Source organism: Diorhabda carinulata, chromosome X (genome assembly GCF_026250575.1).
Source record: "Diorhabda carinulata isolate Delta chromosome X, icDioCari1.1, whole genome shotgun sequence".
NCBI lineage: Eukaryota > Metazoa > Arthropoda > Insecta > Coleoptera > Chrysomelidae > Diorhabda > Diorhabda carinulata.
This window is the reverse complement of record NC_079472.1, coordinates 9,549,109-9,571,061: the sequence shown is the minus strand read 5'-3', so window position 1 is coordinate 9,571,061 and position 21,953 is coordinate 9,549,109. Positions and strand designations below refer to the sequence as shown.

The window sequence follows — 21,953 nt, the reverse complement described above, 5'->3', positions numbered from 1 at the left end:
AAAATTTCATCAAAATATCCATAATTTACATAAATATTACCTCTCCCGAGCACCTATCCATCATTTTTAGACTAACATTAACCGCTGGTGATGTTGGTCGGCAAGGCATTTCAGCAATGTCACCTTTTCTAACGAAAATATTTAAGCTTCTATCAAATACTGCTAAATTATTCTCATCTACAAGTGAAAAGATTAAATTCCACATATGTTCAATAAAAATGATAACCAGGGGAGTTACAAGGACAAAAGTCTCTATGGTCTGAATAAATTTCCTTTATTCAATGTCAAATTTCTTTTATTAACAAATTTTAGTTTAAACAAAAAGGATAATTACAAATTAGAAACTCAATGTCACGGTTCAAAAAGCGTGAGGTATTCAATATCAGTCGTTATAATTTCTTACTAGTTTTATTCCAAAATCATTTATTCTTTTGATTTATTGTCTGTTGCCATTGTGTTCCTATTTATTCTATTTGTTTGTTTCATGTTTTTCTTGGTATGCCCCTTCTCCTTGTACCTATAGTTTTTGCTTTTTAAATCCAATCTTGTTCCATCCTTTTCTTCAACTTTGTACTTTTTCTTTCTTCCTCACATGTCATGATGTATGTTTGGTCTACTTATTCCTTGAATTTCTTCGAGTAAATGGGATCCCATTCAATATTAACTTAGGTTTTGTTCTCTATTTCCTTATTTACTCCAATACTTTTATGCTATGGTAGAATTTTCTGTTTTTATCACCACATTCATTACTAAGTTGGAATTTCCGGAACCGGTGGAGATATTCATACTGAACACACTGTTTTCACTACTACTTGCGATCTTGGCGAATTGATTGGATATATAGAAATTTCAATTCATTATCTTCCTCATGACGCTAGGAATTTTGTCTGGAAAGCGGGCAGAAGTCAAATCTCGAAATACATTGTCTATTAAAAATAAAAATCCTTCAGTCAGCAACAGATATTTGAATACTGTCAGGAGTTTGAGGAGAAAATATTGTTTTCACTAGAAAGCAGATAAAGGAAACAATGTTGTTATAATGGACCAGAAGGACTATTTCGAGAGGGTGAATAGCCTAACTAAAACAGGACCATACACTAAAATCTCAAAGAGTCCGCTCAATAAAATGAACACAAATGTGGAAGAAACACTTAAAAATTGTCAGAACTTTGTCAGCAGTACACTCAGTTATCCGTAAATAACCCAACGTTGTAAAAGCTCCATAGGTAGGTTTCAAACTCCTTCGTTAACCATTTGGAAATATTATAACTAGGTGTACAAATTGTTTCAGCAAACCTGAGAGTTTTTCAGTGAAGAATTCATTAGAGTTCATCAACAAAATGAAGACTACAGAAATAAGATAATATCCTTTGATGTAAGTTCATTATTTCCCAGCGTGCCAATCCGGCAGACCTTCGAATACCTTGAGAAATTATTGAGAATTGGGAAATTGTTGGGAAAATTCAGTATAAAACATGTCAAGTTATTGAGTTTTAGTTTACCTTCAGCCTTACACTCTTTTTGACATTTGTTTTAATTTTCTTGTATGTTAATGGCGATCATAAATATCTTCTTAATAGTCCATTTACATAGAAAGGTCATCATGTGGTAAAAATCACTTTATAAAGACTTGCGTTCACAGGATTCAAACAGATGTAATTGAGTAGATCTTGATTAGCTTTTGCCTACGAATCTCTATGCTATATTGCTTTTTCTACCTATTCGGATATATATTGATATTTCGTTGAGTATTTGTCACAGTTTTTACTTGGTAATGATAACACTTTTATATTATTAATATAAGTAGATAAATATATCTGCGCCTGAGTGAAGAGATTCTCACTATAATTCCATTAATATTTTGGAAAAAACTAATATGAAATACAATTCAGATGAAATACAGCTTAGGGGATCGATTCGAATCAACAAAAATATCATTAGATGCACTATTTCGTAAGAAAAATAAATTAGCATGATGTGAGCTTTTTCATTGAATGAAAATTATATTATTCTTAATGTCATTATTTGTTGTTGAGGATAATATACTGTGGTGCTTATGAGCAGAGAAAAAAACAAAAATTTTTGATTAGTTGTAGAGCAACTTACCATTAACGAATAGATATATTCCATCATTTTGATTGCTATTGTTATCTCCACTATTGTCGAATGAACAATTATAAAAACCGACAAATGGATAGGACATATTATATATATGCAAACTTAGTATGTATTGAGTTCTGTACTGAGCTTCTTCCGTCTCAAATCTTGTCCATCTATTCATATTTTCTTTCTTCAACAATAAAAGATAAGGTCAAAATCTTTTTAATTTGAATACATGGTTGTTCATAACAATTGGAACATATTGAGGGTGATTACTTGAAAAAATAGCAAATATATTCAGTAATATTCTTAGTGACATTACAAGTTCGCCTACAGAAAAAAGAATCTGTTTTGAGATATGGCAACACTAATGTGAATATGTCAAATCTGACAGTACCATTATAACGTTTGACATTTTTAATAGGGAACTTACTCAAAACGTGTTATATTACGAGTGCTATTTCAGTTAAATGCAGATACCTGCAACATTTATCTTTATAAAAAATGAAGTAAAATTTTTGTGCAATGGGGCCGGATATTTAAATGCGGGATAAGCTGGTGAGTCCATTTTCTCTTGGTATAGGCGTCCCATAACGTTTGTCAGTGATCTATGCTATTTCTCCGCCCATTTCTCCTGAACTCTATCGGACTCAGCGTGTGTGTGTGTGTGTGTACATGTGTGTGAGCGTATGTGTGTTTTTTTTATAAGAGGGCGGAATTCTTTTTACGGATTCCAGGCATAGGTGGTACGCCTGGATATGTATGACTCGACTTTGCGGCGCTAGTGCCCCTACTCACTAAACCCTAAACCTCTTATCTTCTATCCTCTCATCCCCCGCGGACCCGCCTTTTAGGCATTACATCGCAGAGGGAGGAATTAGCTGCTGCTCTTCCTTCTGGTAGCTAAGATTTTATATCTTCTTTCTTCTAGTGGACGTCATTCGCTCTTCTTCTTTCAATGGAACGCAGTTCCGTAAGGACTTTCGTGACAAACGAATTGATAGCGTTCCAGGCAGCTTCTGATGACAGCATTTCTTCTACTATTGTCTCTGGCTGGATTCTCTTCTTTAGGATCGTCTCCAGCTCATCTCGTTGTGGTTAGAATCGTGGGCAGTCAAAGAAAACGTGCTCTGCGTCTTCATTGATTCCTGGGCAGGACGGACACTCCGGTGAATCATCATGCTTGAAGCGGTGAAGATATGTCCGAAAGCATCCATATCCTGACAACATCTGCGTCAGATAATAGTTGACCTCGCCATAACTCCGATTCAACCAAACGTCGATCTTTGGTATGAGCCGGTATGTCCATCTTCCTTTTGTTGCGGCATCCCACTGCGATTGCCATCGTGTGATGCTGTTCTGCCGTTCTTCAGCTCTGAGTTCCTCGGCACTTAGTGTAGTTGACCTCTTTCGTTGGTAAAGGTTCCTTCTTTCCTCAGCTAGAACTCTGAGTGGCAAAGTTCCGGAAATGACACAGACTGCTTCCTCCGATATTGTGCGGAAGGCGCTGGCTACTCTTACGGCATTTAGACGATATACTGGTCCAGCCTTTCTCCATGACTCTTGCAGCTCCAGCGCATCTGCCCAAATGGATATTCCATAAGTGAGCACCGATGTGACAACTGATGATAATAGTAGTCTTCTGCTCTGCTTTGGGCCGCCGACGTTAGGCATCAGTCTTGCGAGACTATGAACGTATGTGTGTGCTTTCGAATTTGTCGACTTATATATCTGACAGTCCCCTTTAATTAAATTGTCATCAATTGAAACAAAACTATTTAATCAATCGGATATTTCTTTCACTCTTGCACATGGCAGCATTTTGAGAGAACTCGAGCAGGAAAACCCTATTTGCGATATTTTTTCCCTAATGAACTGTAGATACTGAATCCCCCACTACACTAATTATGAAAAACAAATTTACCTGTACTTTAGGAATTGTCCACTTTAGTTTTTTATTTCCTTCACAAACAAGAGTGTAGTTTGAATTCAGTTCGATAATATGATCTCCTCCATTATTTAAGATATTAGGTCTCTGGTTAATTGCTGGAACAGAAGAATTATATCAATATGTTACTACACACACCGTTCCAGATGGAAAAAATCAGAATATTAGTACATCAGTATTGACTTCCCAATACCCTATAAAGTTGTTGGATTTTATAGAAAAATAATGGAGGTGCGTAAACAAAGAAAAATCAAAGAAGAGTAAATTAATCCAATCAGATAATGGCAGCAGCGAGTGCATAAATTTCATGAGTGCGTAATGGGCTTACAACTTGTGTAACGTACTATACTTTTTCTACGTCCATTAATATTAGTTGTTAATAACAATTGCATAATTATTTTAAATCGATTGTGCTTTATTATTTAATGGTGAGAAACGGTTATTTATAATTGTAGTACTGCTCGGTACATCTGAAGACGAAGATTCATAATTGGTAATAGCCTCCGATATTCGTAATGAGTAGTCATTTTTATTTTCGAGAGACTGATTCACATAGCTTTCCGCTACTATAGGAGATTGCCAGACACCAAGTCATTTTAATGATAGCATATCACCTCCTGAATCAACAAATCATAGTGTCTGATGATCTCCTGAAACAATGGCCGGTATATTGCTTTGGTTCCGGCAGCTCAAGATATTCAGCAATTTTATGAGATGTATTACCGATTGTGTTGATCCCCACAACCTGTTTTATGCATTATCCATTTCTGTAATTAAAAAATAAAGTATTCTCCGAAAAGGATTTGACGTTATGGCAGCTTGAGCTTTTTCTAAAATCTCCGGCGGAGTTCTCATTACTTTTCAATTAATTTCATTTCATTACTTTCACTATTATCAGACATATTCGTAGATAAAGTTGAGACAATATTTTGTTCAAGCAATTGACAATATTAATGACATAAGATTTATTTTCATAGCATGCTACTTAAGAAAACGTGTCCTATTTTTAAAGAAATTGTATAATGTGCTGCCCACATTTGGGGGCATCACTCTTTCAATTTTCGGTTAATCTTTCATAGGTCTGTGTTTATTACATAATTAATTGTATTAACATGTATTTACAAAAAAATAGATGGTGACACCGTAGTTAAGTAGACTTCTAAACATATCTTGGCATTTACAAAAGGAGTTAGTCGATGTTTGCTTGTAGGGTGTTTGAAAGATGCAAATTCGATAATTACCTCCCATAATGTTCGATAAAATCTGGTCATCGTGGAGACTATAAAAACATTTATGAACACAAAGATGAATGATTACATGGTCTAACTATAATTAAAACATTTCATACTAATTGTCTATCCTGAACCAGTTGATATCACAGTAAAATTATGAAAAATTGGTAATTGTTCAAAAATAGAAGTTTTTGACTAGTAAGATTATTTAACTAATGCCAGATTCTTGGGATAACTACATAGTACGTTGTATTAGTAACGAAACCAATTTAGAAAACGCAATTTCGTATTTCTCTATAGAAGCATCACTTCTGTTTTTAATATTTTTTCAGTTATTTAATTTTTCCCTGACTTCTCCCTATTTTTTAGTATACAGTATTATAATGAAATATATTTTTTTGTATTGAATTTTCTATAACTATACATTGTTGAAAATTTGTGATTAAGAGTTAGTTTAAACATACGGATTACCACTAAAACCATTAATATTTATCGTACATCCTGGAAGCTTATGGTAGATATTCCAGCTGTTATCATTTTTCCTAAAAATATTTATGATTTAAATAGAAATACATAAAAGTTGCGACACTTTACAAAGATAAAGACCAAGCTTTATCGATATGATCTACAATTATTCTAAATTTTGTGGGAATGCACAATTAATAAACACTTTGAATTTCAAGTATGAAAACCGCTTTTTTATTTCATATTTTGATTTTTATTCAATTTACATTGTTGTTAGATATACGAGGACTAATTGACTTTCAAGTGTACTAGCACAATTAGTAATGGAAGATCTTGAGGAAACTATCCTGAGCAAACTTGATATAAATATTCCAGTCTGTTTCCTATATATAGATGATTGCATTACTGCCGTACCAAAGAATCAAATTTAAAACATAAAAAAAAAATTCAATTTTCATATTAAAAAACATCAATTCACAATCGAGGTCGAGCAAATTAATATATTCAATTTTCTTGATGTCACATTATATAAAATTAACAATAACAAAAGAACAGAATGGTATACGAAAGCAACTTGAACCTCAAGATATTTATACTTAGATTTAGATGCTTAGCTGTTCAAAAAGCAAAAACTGTATTAAAAGAAAATAATATACGAAAAAAATGATTAATTATAATATTCAAGAAAAAGATAAACAGATACAAAACCAAAAAATAAAAGAAGTAATATTATATATCAAGTGCCTTCTACTAATTGTGACGCTGTCTACATAGGGCAGACATTTCAGTAATTAGAAAATAGACCAAGAAGTCATCAATACGATAAAAAAAATGGAAATGCATCAACTCATCATGAAATATCAAAAAAACATAAATTCAATTATAAAATTCAAACATTCTTGAAACGAAATTTAATACATGAAAAAGGGAATTTTTAGAAATGGTTTACATTCATAAGAACGAAAAAGCTATAAATGATAAAAAAGACCTGAATAATTTAAGTAAAATTTATAGCTTTATTTTGTAAATTCTGATAAAACAACGAATAACATATTTGAGATGTAATAACTAAGGAAAAATTCATTTTTCTTATAAAAACAAATTTTTATTTTGATTTTATTCTCATTTTGATATTCATGATGTAGGTGATCTATGAATCAATATAAATAAGCAAATTGTCAGTATCAGTATCATATTCTGATCGACTAAAATGAGTCTGTTTCAAAATTAGTTTTTGCAATAATTTTTAAAAGATGAATAAAAATAGACGTTTCGACTTTCCTTTAAGTCTTATATATAAGAACAAAAACGCATAAAAAATGTCGAATAGTTATCTACTTCGAAAGATATCAATCAGTAAGATATCTGGGTCTTATATATAATGAAATTACTATCCTTTTCTCATAATATGATCTAAGAAATTTAAAAACTCACCCAATGAAACATTAATCATGAATTCACTTATCAATACTACTGAAAATATCACTTTGTTCTTCAACGCCATTATTAGAGCAAATAATTGTTAAAAATAAAAAAGTACATAGCTAAAATTATGTTCTCGCGACGAGTTTAATAATACTGGCAACACACGATGAGCGACATGATAGGATCAACAAAAGTGAATATAATATCTGCATGTCGGAAACCAAATCCACATGAGAATTATCAGCTGTATATCCTCGTTATTATTTTTGATTGTTTTGGAATTTTTAATAACTGTGAAACTTATTTCTCTAAATACAATTCGTTTGCTAGTAGTTATAAAGATTGCTTGTTGCGTAAATACTTTTATTAATTAGAAACTTGCCGTGCAAGAGTTTCCAGCTATAATAAACGAAACAAAAACCGAGAGAATAGTATAAATGTTGTATTCGGATCTGCGCAAAAGCTGGAATGAAATTGCTTAAACACAATAATAATTATATTTCTGATTTTTAATTTTCGCGTATGAAGAAAGTATAAATCACAATTTTTCGTGAACCATAAAAATTATAATAAAATAAAAATTTATATATATATATATACTTTTTTTTTAAACCGGGTATTGCCATATGGCAACGTTAGTCTTTAGCGATATCACAATATTTGATACTGTCCAATGTAATATGTCCAATATTTTTACTTTTAGAGAAATATTATTTATTTATAACACAGAAACACAGAAAGTTTAAAATTGGGAATAAAAGTTAATAGTACAATTTAAGCAATGCATTTAATACACATAGTACGCATTTTCTCCAGCACAACGCTGCCTCTTTCCATTTAGAATAGCTGTAAGTAAATGCCCAGTATTTTCAAATCTGAGGTCATCTGATACTTTACAGAAAGGACTGCTAGAATTAGTCATACTTGGAGGGCCCCCAGGCTTTGAGGAATGTTGGCTTTCTCTAAATAGGCTTTCACAATTTGTCTTCTAAATTGAAGCTGTGCTACTGCTTTTTTGGATAAAAACCACAGCTATTCTGGATAGTAGCATCTACAAACCAGGTGAATAAACAGAAACACCATTTCTTGCTATGTAATGCTATCCGATATCTGAATATTTTTTCATCCGTTCAATTGGTACCGCCCATTGAAATATTATACCTTACTAAAGATGTGCACAATTCTTTTATCTATCTGTGAAAAAGTTTTACATTAGTTATAGGTGTAACTCCATAAAAGGGAGAAGCCACTGTCACTATATTATTGTCTACCCATATAACCAACATTACGCCATTATTTTTCTCAAGAGCTGAGTCATATGAGCCTTTGGTAATTTCTTCATAATAGCTTTTGATGTCAAAGGGCAACTTTTTGGAATTTTGTGTACCCTTATTGTTCCGGCGACTGGATATCCCATTTGCTTTAAATGATTTAGAATATTAAGCCCGGTAAACAGATTGCCAAAAAATAAGGAATAACGGAGTTTTCTTTTAACTTCAGATAACCTTTCAACATCGAAGTTTCGTTATATTGTTAATTGTGTATAGTTTTAAATTTCTTGTAAAAGTCACAGTTAATAAAACTGTTTATAAAAAAGTGAATTTTCCATATTCCATATAATGATTCATATTTTACGTAATTTATACATGAAATAAATATATTGATCTATTCATATTTATTTATTTTTTCAGTAAACAACAAAATATTATGAATTTATTATTTTATTTTCAACTACCGTTACCATCAGGATCATCGAGCCAGGGATAAACAGTTGGACATGGCACACAAGTTACCATGTTTCTGTCTTCATTACCTTTCTTTAAAGTACATTTTTGTTCGTGACAATTTGTTGGATCGGGAATGTTCTCACTGTTGAATTCTGATATCGGTACTGGATTTTTCATAAAATCTAATACCTGTAAGTAAAGCGATGTATTAAAATTAATAAAAATCTCCTTTAGTGAGTTCGATTGTGAACTTTTTTCATGGTTTGATTCAAATCAGAAGTATAGAGGTAAAGCCTTTGCTACTTTGTGGTGCAATGGACCTCTATGATTTATTTTATTAAAATAATGGTCAATCTAGTTATGTTACATTAGTGTTACATATTTCCTTTAATTCGTGTATAAGTTGATAAAACTAACATAGATTTTGATTGACTAAAAATAAATGACCCGATGTGTGAAAACAAAGAATAATTAGAATAATAACTATATGACTCGACAGCACACATTGTATATTCATATAAAACCGTAAGATACTGTTGATAAAAAGTCGATCTGATAATACGGTCGGTTTCTCTAATTCCCAAAAGAAATTTTTTGGATTCGACGTGACATCTGTGGTTGTGAAGACTGAAATTCGTGTGAATAAGTATATGCCATATATGTAATACTCCTATATGGACAGTTGGTGTGGGAAAAAACGTTACGGTGTCTACAATATTTATTTTCTCTCTCGTTCGAGACACTTTATCTATACTGCGCATGCTTGAGAATGCGCAAAACCGAGCTGGAACCTCGGAGGATAGAAAAAGTGTTATCATTCTGTCTTCCCTAGTCGAAATAGCTTCCACTTATAGAAACTGTCCATATAAAAGTATGACGTATATGGTATATGCGGATAGCTATAAATAGGCAATTTCAAGTTTTGTGAAGTGATAACTTCAATATAGAAACTATGGCGAGTAGAGGTAAAGATAACCGTTTTGTATGGGGGAGTAGTTGAAAAAGTGTCCAGCTGTGAACAGCAGCTTATAATTCGAAGACTCTCCAAAATAGCGCAAGAGTAGCAACTGGAAATGATATGAATTTAGCAGTAATATATTTTATGTACAATTTTCGAATGGATTTGTATATTAATAGTTTCTTTGAAATAGTTAGACTTTCAAAAAAGAATTTAATTCAGTATCCTACTCCAACAGTTTGTGGCGCTCTTCTTCTTCCACTTGCTACTATATCGCTACCTTAATTTGATTCCTTTCAACAGACACTTTTCGATACACCGAGATGGTTTTCCTTACCTCTACGCTTCATAATAAAAACATCCAAGTAATGTCGAAAAGTGAATGATAGATTTCGTGCCTATTTGAATGCATGATGTTATACACTAAATCGATGAAGGGTTATAAAGGATTTGAGGTCGATTTGTTTAAATAGTCTGGTATATAAAAATTTTATGAGACTTTGCATTCTTCATAAATTCAATCGAGAACTTTATGGGAAATGAAGGGGACAGATAATCCTCACAATAATTCCTTATTGTATTTCGAAGAAATCTTATATCAGGCACTTGATGATTTCATTGTTGGAAATTATTTTTGCGACATAAGAAAACTTATTAGGCAGAACTGATCTGAAGTATCTTGTTTGAAGTATAGCCGCTAAAACCTGCTTATTGTGGTGGACTACCAACAGGTTTCGCTGTTCAGATGATGTATTTTTTAAATATTGTTGGAACATTTTATATCTGCATCTGCAGTAATTTTAGTTTTCGATCACCTAAGCTTTTGTGTTTACTACGTAACACGACTCATGACATGCAACCAATGGATGAATCAGTATTCTATTCATTTGAATCACATTAAGGAGTTTGAATATAGAAATATTTGTTTTGACCACATTTCGGCAGAAATTCAAGAAAATTAATAGGTTCGTTCCAACCCATCAAAAAACCGTCCTCGGTACGCTGATGATTCTGCGCAATAAAGATTACGTGTTCCAACCGGGCGGTTACCGTTATACGAACAATTCTGTTTTACGTTCCAACAGACTTAGATATCGTTTGTAAACCGTTTCCAGGACGGTCTTTTCGATACTTGGAAGATAGCAAGTACAGTTATAAGAACCGTGCATAGCCGGAGATTGCGCAGAAAATATCTATAAACGCTTCCAATAACCGTTCCAAGAATGGTACCGACTACCGGCTTGGAACAAACCTAATAACATACTCAATAACTTTATTGCAACATGTTTTTACCCTTCTAATCACTCGAGCACCTATTCAAATCAAGTCTGCCTACTTAGCGCCGTCTACAGTTGCAGCATGCACAAATAAATGGTACAGAATGAATATAGTGCGAAGGATAACGAAGGAAATAATAAGCTCAACATCTCTTCTTCAAGCTTATCTAAGAAGTCAAATCAAGAGAGAAGTAAAGAATCATCTAAAATATTTTCCTATTCTTACTAAATTTTTGAATCATCTTTAATAAAAATTTATGCTATTTAAATACATCTGAGCAATTGATTTCTTTTTCTTTTCCCTAGTTTTTGGTGTAAAACTCTTCAACGCCCCCTTAATTGTCTAATTTTTTTCTATGACGAAAGATTTGAAAATATTCAAACAAATCGAAGTTAGATACTGCAATATCCGGGCTACAGGGATCTATCAAAGCTCTCAAATAATTTCACTCAATATTTGGCGAATGTATGTGGCCTGAAGTTGTTGTCGTGGAAAACAACTGTATTGACAGCTCAAGACGGTTCTTCCATTCTTTCAAACCTCCTCGTGTAATCTGGCCAATAGTTTTTTTCCCAAATTATTTGATAGTGATACCTAGCTATATGGATCAGCTGCAAAATTTTGTCAGGTTTCTCACAAAAATGTAATTTCAAATGCCAATAGTGAAAGGTGCACTAAGTTAGGTCATCGGACTAGTAATTCCCCATTCCCATAATTAATCACCTAGAATATCTACTGTAAAAATTGGAAAATACTTTACGTATAAGTATTCGAGAAGTACGTAGCCCTTTCCCTTTGAAAATAATAATTTTCCATTTGCCCTGAATGCATGCCTTGACCACTTTTTTTCGCCGTATTATCTGCCTGTATCAAGTTATCTTAGGCCAAATTAAGGAGTACAATATTTTAGTTGTAAAGTTTTGAGTTCTACTCTAGATATGTTCTACACTTAACTTGCCTGATTACTCAACAGTACTTTACCAACAATTACTTGATTGTTACCTGTTTTTGACTGACGAAAAATACGTCCGATTTATCCCTCATTCTGTCCATGAATTTTGTAAAGCCCTCGAAACTATTCGCAGTGAAGTTGAACCAAAATGAATCAATAGACAAAGTCATTGGGGCCCTAACAGTTGTTCTCACTTTTTCTATCTGGTCGGTCAACCAATCAGCGATCTCTTCAGAGCTTCCACTGAAATTAAACATATATAAAAATATTATCCAATATCACCACTTAAATATTATTCATATTTAAACACTTCACTTCACGTCTGCAAATATATTTTTCAACTTTTATCTTTGGCCTTTGAAGACGAACTTGGATGCTGTATCGATGTAATTTGATTCGCCTCATACAACCACTTACAACATTAAGTTCATAAGTTGAAATCATTTATAGACCATTGATAACAGTCATAGCAACCAAACAAGCAAAGAGTCAAATTTCATATTATAAATTTGAATTATTCATAATTTGATTACGAATAATCTACAAGAATAAAAGTTCATTACCTGATACTACAGGAAGCTAAATTATTACATTGTGTACCATCTGTCGATTGCAAGTCATTGATAGGAAGAATCCAGAATCCTGGAAATGATGAGGTGGGACATTCGGCTCCCAAAAGACATGCCTCTGTAGATAAATAATCTAACGTGTAGGGAAATAACCTTGTATATGATAAAGAAGGCCATGAACTGTCATAAGTGAGTTCAGCAGTTATATAAGCTTGTATGGAGCTGTCGCCAGCAAGTTGCAGTTGAGGTGTTCTTGCTCCCACTATGGCTTCTGATGGTACGTTGGCGAATTTTGAAATAATATGTTTTTGGCCTTGGAATTCTTTAATCAATGTATCCACAGAAGCTGTCCTCCAATAATCTTGATAAATGTTTCTCCTATAAAGGAAAGATCTATTGATATAATCACACATAATCATATAAAGGCTAAGAAAAAGCTTTGAATTTTATGATTTTGCAGTACGCCTCGTTTCAGTATAGAAATCAGTAAGAATAGAGTAAGGATTTACTGTAATATTACATGAAAACTAAGGAAACCTGGAGCGTAGTCACAAACAAAGGCAATGAATATATTATCACAACGTGTTTTTGTTGATTGAACTTGTTCGCAGTTTTCATCAAATTTATCACAAACTGCCAAAAAAGGTAATGTTTGCTAGATATTCGAAAAGATAGATGACTTTTAAAATGAGTTATGTTTGCAATGCCGCTAGACAGTTGATATCAGTCAATTGTGAGAGGAATAATCATCTGACCAGTTCAGAATCATATTAAAAACACTTATTTGATGTTTCTGGATCTCAGAACCCATTTATCGAGGCTCTATATGTCGGCAATTAGTAATTAATTTAGGAAAAAATGTTAATAATTCTATTAACAAGCGCTCTTAAATGAACCAGTCTAGGTCCAATTTCATCAAACCATATATTTTCCAGATATAGAGTATGTCTTTGCCTACAATTTTAATTAGTTAATTTTCTAGTATAGACCAAAATTATTCCAAATTAGATATTATTTATTAGTTTCAGAGTATACGTACGTTATAGAATGCACAGCGATTTCCATTCCAAAATTGTACAGATCGTTGACTCTTTTATAATTCGTATATTCATGAGGAACAAAGAAAGTGGCACTTATTCCGGCACCATCGGGATTAACCCGACTCGAGTCGAGAAGCAATGGAACCCATACATTTGTGTAAAGTTCATCGGTAACAGCATCGTCAAAAACTAAACTAATAAGCTGAAAAGAAATTGTTGAATTGAATATTGGTTCTCATCGTTCAACCAATATCAGAATTTCAAGAAATAATTAAATAAATGTGTTTAGTAGCAGGTTTTTTATAATACATTTAAAACTAGAATATCTGTGGATTGTTAATGTTCTGAAACTCCATGCAATTGCCAATTGTGTCTTGTACGAGATCATACCACTCCATTTTTCTGCTTGTATATGTTCCTTAATAAATATATATTGTATTGGTTCTTTCAGTCGCAATCTTTTGGTTGACATGTGTAAATACGAGTATTAAAGAATATTGAGGAAAATATTTTTTTCTAGTAATTTATTCTCCAATCACGAATCTCGCACACATTTGGAATGTTGGAAAAATAGTTATACTGGACATACAAGTTAGTAATAATGTCAAGTTTCATTTCAATCTTTGAACCAAATTTATCCACGATTTAGCGACCAATCGAAGCCCGTTTATTAATAGTAACAACAATTTGCATTGTTATTGTTCACTCGCGTACGTACTACTTGATTAACACAAATAAAATAATATCATGGATTTGTCATAATAATCTCAACGAAATGTGATATAATGTATGTATAATGATAAATAATTAAAGTGTGTAAAGTTGAACGGTCTAACTTCTATATACAATATATACACATTTTTGTTAGTTATTTGAGTGAATAATGTTCAGGTTTGAAAGCGAAATTGATACATTATTGTCCAAGAACTTAGTAGTCAGTCTTTTCATGGCGCAGTGAATTGCTATAAATTATTATACCGACCTATAAAAATGTGATTTGATGTTTTTTTTTGCAAGGAAAATTTGTGCTAGCAAATAAGCTTCATAATATTCAGTTACTCCTCAGTTGTCAACGACATTGTTGCAGAAAAAATAATGCTCATTTGTCAGAAAGCGTCAATGCCTACATTACCCGTTATAGGATTGTTGAAATGATCAAATATATGCTACAGAGCAGTCTAATTTTCTTAAAATATGTGGGATATAGCAAAGATTAGACGAAGTCAATTTATTGTATAGAGACATAAAAACGGAACACCATTCATCACCAAACTAAAAAACTCATAGAACTTCTATTTTCGGAAGCTATGGGCTTTAAACTATTCACACCATTCATAGCAACCCTAATAATAAAACGTGATGGATGCTATGGGAAGAGGTGACAGAAAGAGGGAATATTGCCTACACTAAGGCGGTTAAGAAGAAGGTCAACCAATAAGCTAATTGTATGGTAAAATAACTGTAGTGATGCTCAAAATGAAACTGGAACTGAAACTATATGTTCCACTTAATTTTTACATGCATAGAGATAATGGAGGTGATTTATCTTAGTAGAGAAAACATTCACGACTCAAGTTTCAAAGAATATGTTCTATTATAAAATGTTTTGGAACAAGATCAAGGTAGTAATTATGTAAGCATAACATCAGTGCGTTCCATTTTGTTCGTATTTGTATAAGGCAGTTGATGTACTCGTATATTCGTGATGACTAGATGTGCAACCATTCATAGTTCAAACAATGGTCGTCATTGATTCAATCAAACATTTGATAGGAAGGAACAGACGTTACGTTGGACGATTCTTCGAAGGAAGTTGATTGTTAAATAAAAAATTAATTATTTCAATAAATTTCATATAACAAGACCCACACATAAAAAAAAACAGCAATCTGTAAAGCTGGACGTTCAACAAAACGAGAAAATATTCAAATGCGGCACAAAGTATTTGTTATCACTCATAAAAGTTCATTATTTATTTTTCAAGGATAAATAGTGCAATGGATCCAAACTGTTTAACGCTATAATCAAACTCGAAATGTTTACTTTCAAATTCTATTTATTTTTGGACTTACTTGTGGATAATTATCGATGTCGTTACCAAGAGGCGATGGTGCACTTGAACAACGACAATTTGGGAGGCTGCATGCATCTAAATTGCAATCTTCTGCTTTGTCGCTTATCACCAATTGCGCTAGAAAAAGAATAAATATACACACCAAACGGATTTGATGCTTCATTTTAGATACCAAATGTCATCATGCACTTAACATAGATATATTTATAGTATTCTAAAATTACTGATATTTTCTTATCGCCTATATCACATATTTATTGATAGCTAATATTGAATGAAAGTACTTGTTAAACATCATTATAAATCAAGTTAGATCAATAAGCTATTTCTACTGTAGATGATAACTCGGTTTATTACAACCACTTCCCTTGGTTAAATAAGTTAAGATTCAAATTATGTTGCCAAAAATTCTTAAAGTTCATCATAGAGCGTAGTTGGGTATGTCGAGTTATTATGTTTGCTAATTCCACACTGGTCAACAAAAAAAAATATTATGGCGCATGCTTATATAAGCAACAATATATAAAAATAGCATTTGAATATAGGAAATATTTACTCAAAACAAAACTGATTTTAACATTTTTCAGATTCGCACCAAAAAATTCCTTACGCGTATAAACCAGGACTGAATGGTTTCATGACTGTGTAATTAAAACCCTAACTTTAATCCCCTTCACACTTTTTCTTAACTTTCTTCGGTCGTTTTTTATTTATTTCATCCCCATCTAATCTGTATCCAGCTTGTAGTAATTTTTCTTCTCCTTCCTCCAATACCATTCTCACAATCCTCTTCTGTGGCATTCTGGCAACGTATCTTAACCATCTTGTTCTGTGTGCTCTAACTATTTGTGTTATTTTCGGTATCATCATTCTCTGTTTGTACACTTTACCATATATTGTCTATGTTTCTTAGGCATAGTTAACTGCTGGTTTAACAATTGTTCCGTACACTCTTGTTTTTATTGCCCTTGAAAGGTTTCTCAGTATTTTTATAGAGAATCTTCTTGGTATTCTCAAATTATATTGTCTGCTGAACATATTTCGGATTACTTTGACAATTACTTTATACACGCGAATCTATTAAAGTAAAAAAAAATTGAAAATCATATAGAATTTTCTTTATTTTAATTTTGACATATATTGAACTGTATGTTCAGTTCTATTTGAGGCTGATACCGTCATAAAAGAAAAGCATCTGAGTGCTTGTAGAAATTCATGAGACAATCTCACAGATCCCGTTCTACCATCGATATCCACTCCAATAACCCAAAATACAGAAAAAAATTTCTGCACCTTGTTCTCCAGAGTTGGAAAATAAACCACTCTTTCAAGGTAGCTATCCCCAATGGGAATTGAAATCTGTACTAAAGATACTGCACTTGTTCGATCTCAACTCAAGGCCTTAATAAATTATTAAGAGTCATTTAATATTATTGGCACCAATTTGGAATTAATGATATTTTCTTGATGTTAATATTTGAATATTCTTTTAAGAAAATTTGTTTAAAAATTTGAAGATGTGTTACTGTTTAATTAGAATACAACGTATATATACTTAAGACTCATATTATCTTTTTATGTGGTACAGTAGAAATTGTATTAATGGCAGAAAAGAAGAAAATATAATATTGACTGAGAAGCAATTATCAAGAATATATTCACGCTGTCATTACTACATATTAATATCTTATCGAAAATTTGTTATAGTTCTCAAGTAAAGAAAATATCTGGAACCTATCCAGAAACAATGTTTTTTGAAGTAGTTTTTTCTTAGAATCCATAGAGCTGAAAGTTGTCACACTGTAAATACTTTCATGATTTGGAATTTTTGCATTATCAGAATGTATATAAATATGCACATATTCCACTCTAATTTGATAATCAAAGATAATATGTCGTAATTGAATTTGAAAGATGTTACCAAGGCCAGTATACTGATAACACGATAAAATATTTTAAGTTGACAAACAGAAAATGCATTTTTAAACATTTTGACTCTATTTAATACAAATCAATCACAAGTGGATCTTCAATATTTTTTAAATATAACGTGTACAAATTTTATTTATTTTCATTGAATTGTTTTTTTGGGCATTTTTCTTGTTCATACTTATTTCTAACTAAAAAAGAAATGACAATCATGTATGCAAAGGTTTCTGAAAAGTTTCCGACCTCAACTTGAACATTTTAGCACTTAGGTATATGAGGTCAAAACATGACTCTCTTATAGACAATCAATTTGATGGAATATTTTGCATTTTTCAACATAACACCAAATATTGGTCATCAATGTACACCATTCGAACTTGTTTTGTATTAAAATTAGGACTTTCCATTTCAGTTGGATCATATATTGATATTTGGATGGTGTTATGGTAAATTCTAATTATTCTTTTTGTTGTCATTATTTTCATTCACCTTTTGTTATAAAAATTACGATCAGTTTTTCCCAGTCTCTATGACTATGTAGAATCCAATGCCATCCAATATTATCTTCTACAGTGTTAGAAAATTGTCGATTTCCGAATATCTGTAGGGACTAGCTTCGTTTCTCAAAGCATATAAGTTTACCTTCCGTCTTTTATTGAGGATGTTTGCCCTTTACCTTTCTTTTCAATATTGACGCTTCAAAGTTCACATTTTTTTTAATAACGTATATAATCATCATATTTAGTGGATCTCATGGCAATCCAGGCATTTTGTTTTTTCCCTCATCAAATGTTTGATTGATAACAGCTTGTTACAAATTTTCAACAGAAACGGAATTACTTTCTTTTAGGCGGTTAATTCATATTTCACGTTTTTTACATCTTGCCATTACGCCATTACATGTCAGTTACTATATGGATATAATTTTTTTAGTAATTAAAATTACCAGAAAGATAAAAATTGACATTTCGACAAATTAAAATGCCGTTCAAAGGACACCAGTTCCATGATGAAGAAACTGTTCAAACTAATGTGATGAATGCACTGATTTGGGAAACTGACTTTTAGGACTACTTCAGAATGATGGGAACATGTGATTCAATCTGATGGTGACTACTTTTAATAATAGTCTATGAAGATGATATGGAGAAAATCAGTACAATAATATACTGCAAATCTCGTATGCATATTTCGTGATGGTTGATTAGATGAAAAGATGTAAGATTTGAAAATAGATTAACTTCACAAAATTACATGTGACGACTGTACATCAAATTAAAAGCTCTTGAAAATGAAGTACTCACATCCTCCTATTAGTAACATAGTAGAACGGAGATGTTCATTAGATAACAAATAATGTTTATTTTATTGATAACAAATTCTAATGATAAAAACAGTATATACATTCAGTTGATTCTTATCAATGGTGTCAGACCAATCGTTCTTAGTAAACAATTGATATGAACAATTAACAAGAAATTCAAATTCAACAGACTAGATACAAATTATTGATGATATCAATTAAAAAAATTGTTTTTCTATTCTTTAGATATAATATCGCCAATACGAAAATGTGAAAAAGTCCGTAAACTTAGGGACTTTAAAATACTGATTACTAAAAAGCTATTCATACACTGGTTTACCAGGTGTGGCAGTTAAACGGTACAATTGCAGTGAAATATTTTGTTTTGAATTCGTAGATTTTCAATTATCTACCACTCCCTCTTTTGGAACACAGCCTATTAAAATACGAGTAGGTTGAGATCAAATTATTATCATTTTACAATGATCTTTAATAATGGTACAAAAGTGCCTATCTGAAACCAAAGCTACAGGACCTTGTAAACATAAAGTGCTAAGGAAATAACGTTAGCTATATTCACCGCTAGCGAATGTAATTCATACAATTGGGTGGTTGTTAGAATTTATTGATCATTTTTTATTAACTGTTAATTTAAGTTGTTAATGCTTATTTATTCTTTTATCATCTAATTTTTAAGTATTTTAAATCAATTTACGAGAAATGCATATTTGTAGTGCTTGCAATGTTTCAACACAGCTAAGAATATTGAACTGAGAGTTCTTCTATTTCAATTTTTGAAGATTTGAGTTACAGATGATTGGTATTTTATGGTTCATATGAATTCCTTTTTTCTATTGTTTTCTAACCTAAAATTTCTATCATTATGACCATATCAAGGTAATCTATAACACTAGAGTAATGAGTTAGGAAGGAATTCATGGTAAGCCACACTACACTAATTGGATAATAACGTAGAACAGCACATTGATATTAGACTGACTTGGAAGATGTTTTTTTGGTTCCGGATCGCGGATGTGTTACGTCACCTATAAAGATGCATTCGACAAATGTAAGGTCTTCAACTAAGTTGTTAAGCATCTCTTTTGTTCCCCGCACTCGCCTTTGCTTTGGCAAGTTGTTAACGACTTCACGACCTTCTCTGAACGCTCCGTGTCATTCAAATACTTGCATTCGCGATAAAGAAGACTCATGAAAACACTTCTGCAGCTCTTTCAACTTCTTAGACACAACTCTATTGAAAATATAAAATTTCAAGCAATCTCGTGCTTTCAAGCAAACGGTGCTTAAACTAAAACCAGCCAATGAATTTCTAAAAACGTGTGTTGCCGCCCCTCGCTGTAATTACAGCTTTCATTCGTCTTGGAAGGCTTTTAAACTGGTTCTGGACGTATCCTTGTGGCATGTTAAAAAGAACATTTTGAAGATCATCTAGTGTTCTTATTGGTGCCGGATGTTGCTGAATTCACCATCCTAGATAGTCCCAGACATGCTCTATTGGGTTAAGGTCCGGGCTACGTGCAGGCCAATTCAGGGTGGGTATCTCGACCTCTTCTATGTACTGCCGAACTACTCTAGCAGCGTGTGGACGAGCATATCGGTTCAAGGATATTGGTTATGTACCTGTCAGCATTTAGTCTTCCATCATTCTCTGGTACTAACTCCGTGCGACCCTCGAAAGAAATTCCTCCCCAAACCATGATAGAGCCACCACCAAAGCTTTCAGTTTGACAAAAATTAACCTGATTGTGCCGTTCACCATGTCGCCTATAAACTGGTACACGCCTATCTGATGAATACAGACAAAATCTTGATTTATCCGTGAATAAAATATTGGACCAATCTTGAATATTTCAATTTGCGCGTTCTCGAGCAAATTCTAATCTTGCTACTCGATGTTCTCTGATAAGACGTGGACGTGGACCTCTAGCTCGCACTCTGGCTGCTTCTCTCAGCCTATTTCGAACAGTTTGTAGGCTTATTCGGACATTACCAGCAGCCAACAGATCTGTTTGCAACCTTCGATCGGTAGTATGCCTAATTCTTAACGCCGTTAACCTCAAATAACGAGCATCTACTACCGAAGTTACCCTTCCGCGGCCTTGTCCGGGTCTTCATATTAGCTGCCCTGTTTCTTGGTAGTGAATAACAACTCTGGATATGGTGCTTTGTCGAACTACAATTACCCCGGCGACGTATCTTTGACTGCGGCTATCTTGTATGAGCGCGATGATTCTAGAGGCTTCTTCATTCGTCACATGTCTTGTTAAACGTTGAAGCACATCCATTATTAACAAAATAAATTTAAATTTTCACTATACAATTTGCTTTGAAAGTTCTCGATCGAGAAAAAATGATTTACTCGATCATTTTTGCTTCCAAAAAATTTATAAGAAATTGTGATATTTTTTGTCCATGATAAGAAACCAGAAATATCTATTAAGTTGGTACATATACAGATTGTCCCAAAAAACTAAAATTGAGTATTAAAAATATCCTAAAATATCAGTAAAGCGATAATTTTTGTGGGGTGTATAGTTATATGAAAAAAATTCTCCAAAAGATATATAGATAAATATTCCTCCAAATAAATTTTTTCATAGCTAAAAATGTAGTTAACATTTATTTTACTAGAACGAAGTATACTTAGACGACAAACACTAAACTTTGAACAAAGTGTACTTAGTTTAATATATATTCCGAACTTATGTATCCATCACGAGGGATGTAGTTAATTGAGGAAAGTGGCGTATTGAAATTTATTTTCATTTAACAGAATAATCAAATTCATAAGTTTCAAAAATCTATTCAAATGTGACATAAATATGCAGTATATATAGAACTAGGACATTGGGATTGCAGTAAATTTGGAATTGAGGACTCTTTAATAACTAGAACTCAATTTTCGTGATCCAAAAATAATGAATTACGTTCA

At 32.5% G+C, this 21,953-nt stretch overlaps 2 protein-coding genes across 3 annotated transcripts in view; both read right to left on the bottom strand.

Annotated features, from left to right (window-relative positions):
- The window catches only part of LOC130901322 (vascular endothelial growth factor receptor 1-like), a 44,373-nt gene extending 36,773 nt beyond the window's left edge, over positions 1 to 7,600 (bottom strand). The window contains exons 1-4 of one of the 2 annotated variants that reach the window (XM_057812625.1): positions 7,180 to 7,600; positions 4,025 to 4,146; positions 2,107 to 2,290; positions 41 to 177 (exon numbers count right to left, since the gene is read on the bottom strand). In XM_057812625.1, the coding sequence (XP_057668608.1) occupies positions 41 to 177; positions 2,107 to 2,290; positions 4,025 to 4,146; positions 7,180 to 7,249 (513 nt within the window). In that variant the 5' untranslated portion in view covers positions 7,250 to 7,600. The remainder of the gene's footprint in view (positions 1 to 40; positions 178 to 2,106; positions 2,291 to 4,024; positions 4,147 to 7,179) is intronic. The other variant, XM_057812626.1, reaches the window with a different exon arrangement.
- Positions 7,601 to 8,830: 1,230 nt separating this feature from the next.
- Positions 8,831 to 15,966, bottom strand: LOC130901325 (chitin deacetylase 8-like). Its single transcript, XM_057812628.1, has 5 exons — positions 15,767 to 15,966; positions 13,694 to 13,896; positions 12,649 to 13,032; positions 12,136 to 12,328; positions 8,831 to 9,086 (listed from the first exon to the last, which is right to left on the bottom strand). Exons 1-5 carry the CDS (start codon positions 15,929 to 15,931, stop codon positions 8,898 to 8,900), a joined length of 1,134 nt encoding a protein of 377 aa, XP_057668611.1. The 5' UTR covers positions 15,932 to 15,966; the 3' UTR covers positions 8,831 to 8,897.
- Positions 15,967 to 21,953: the final 5,987 nt, after the last annotated feature.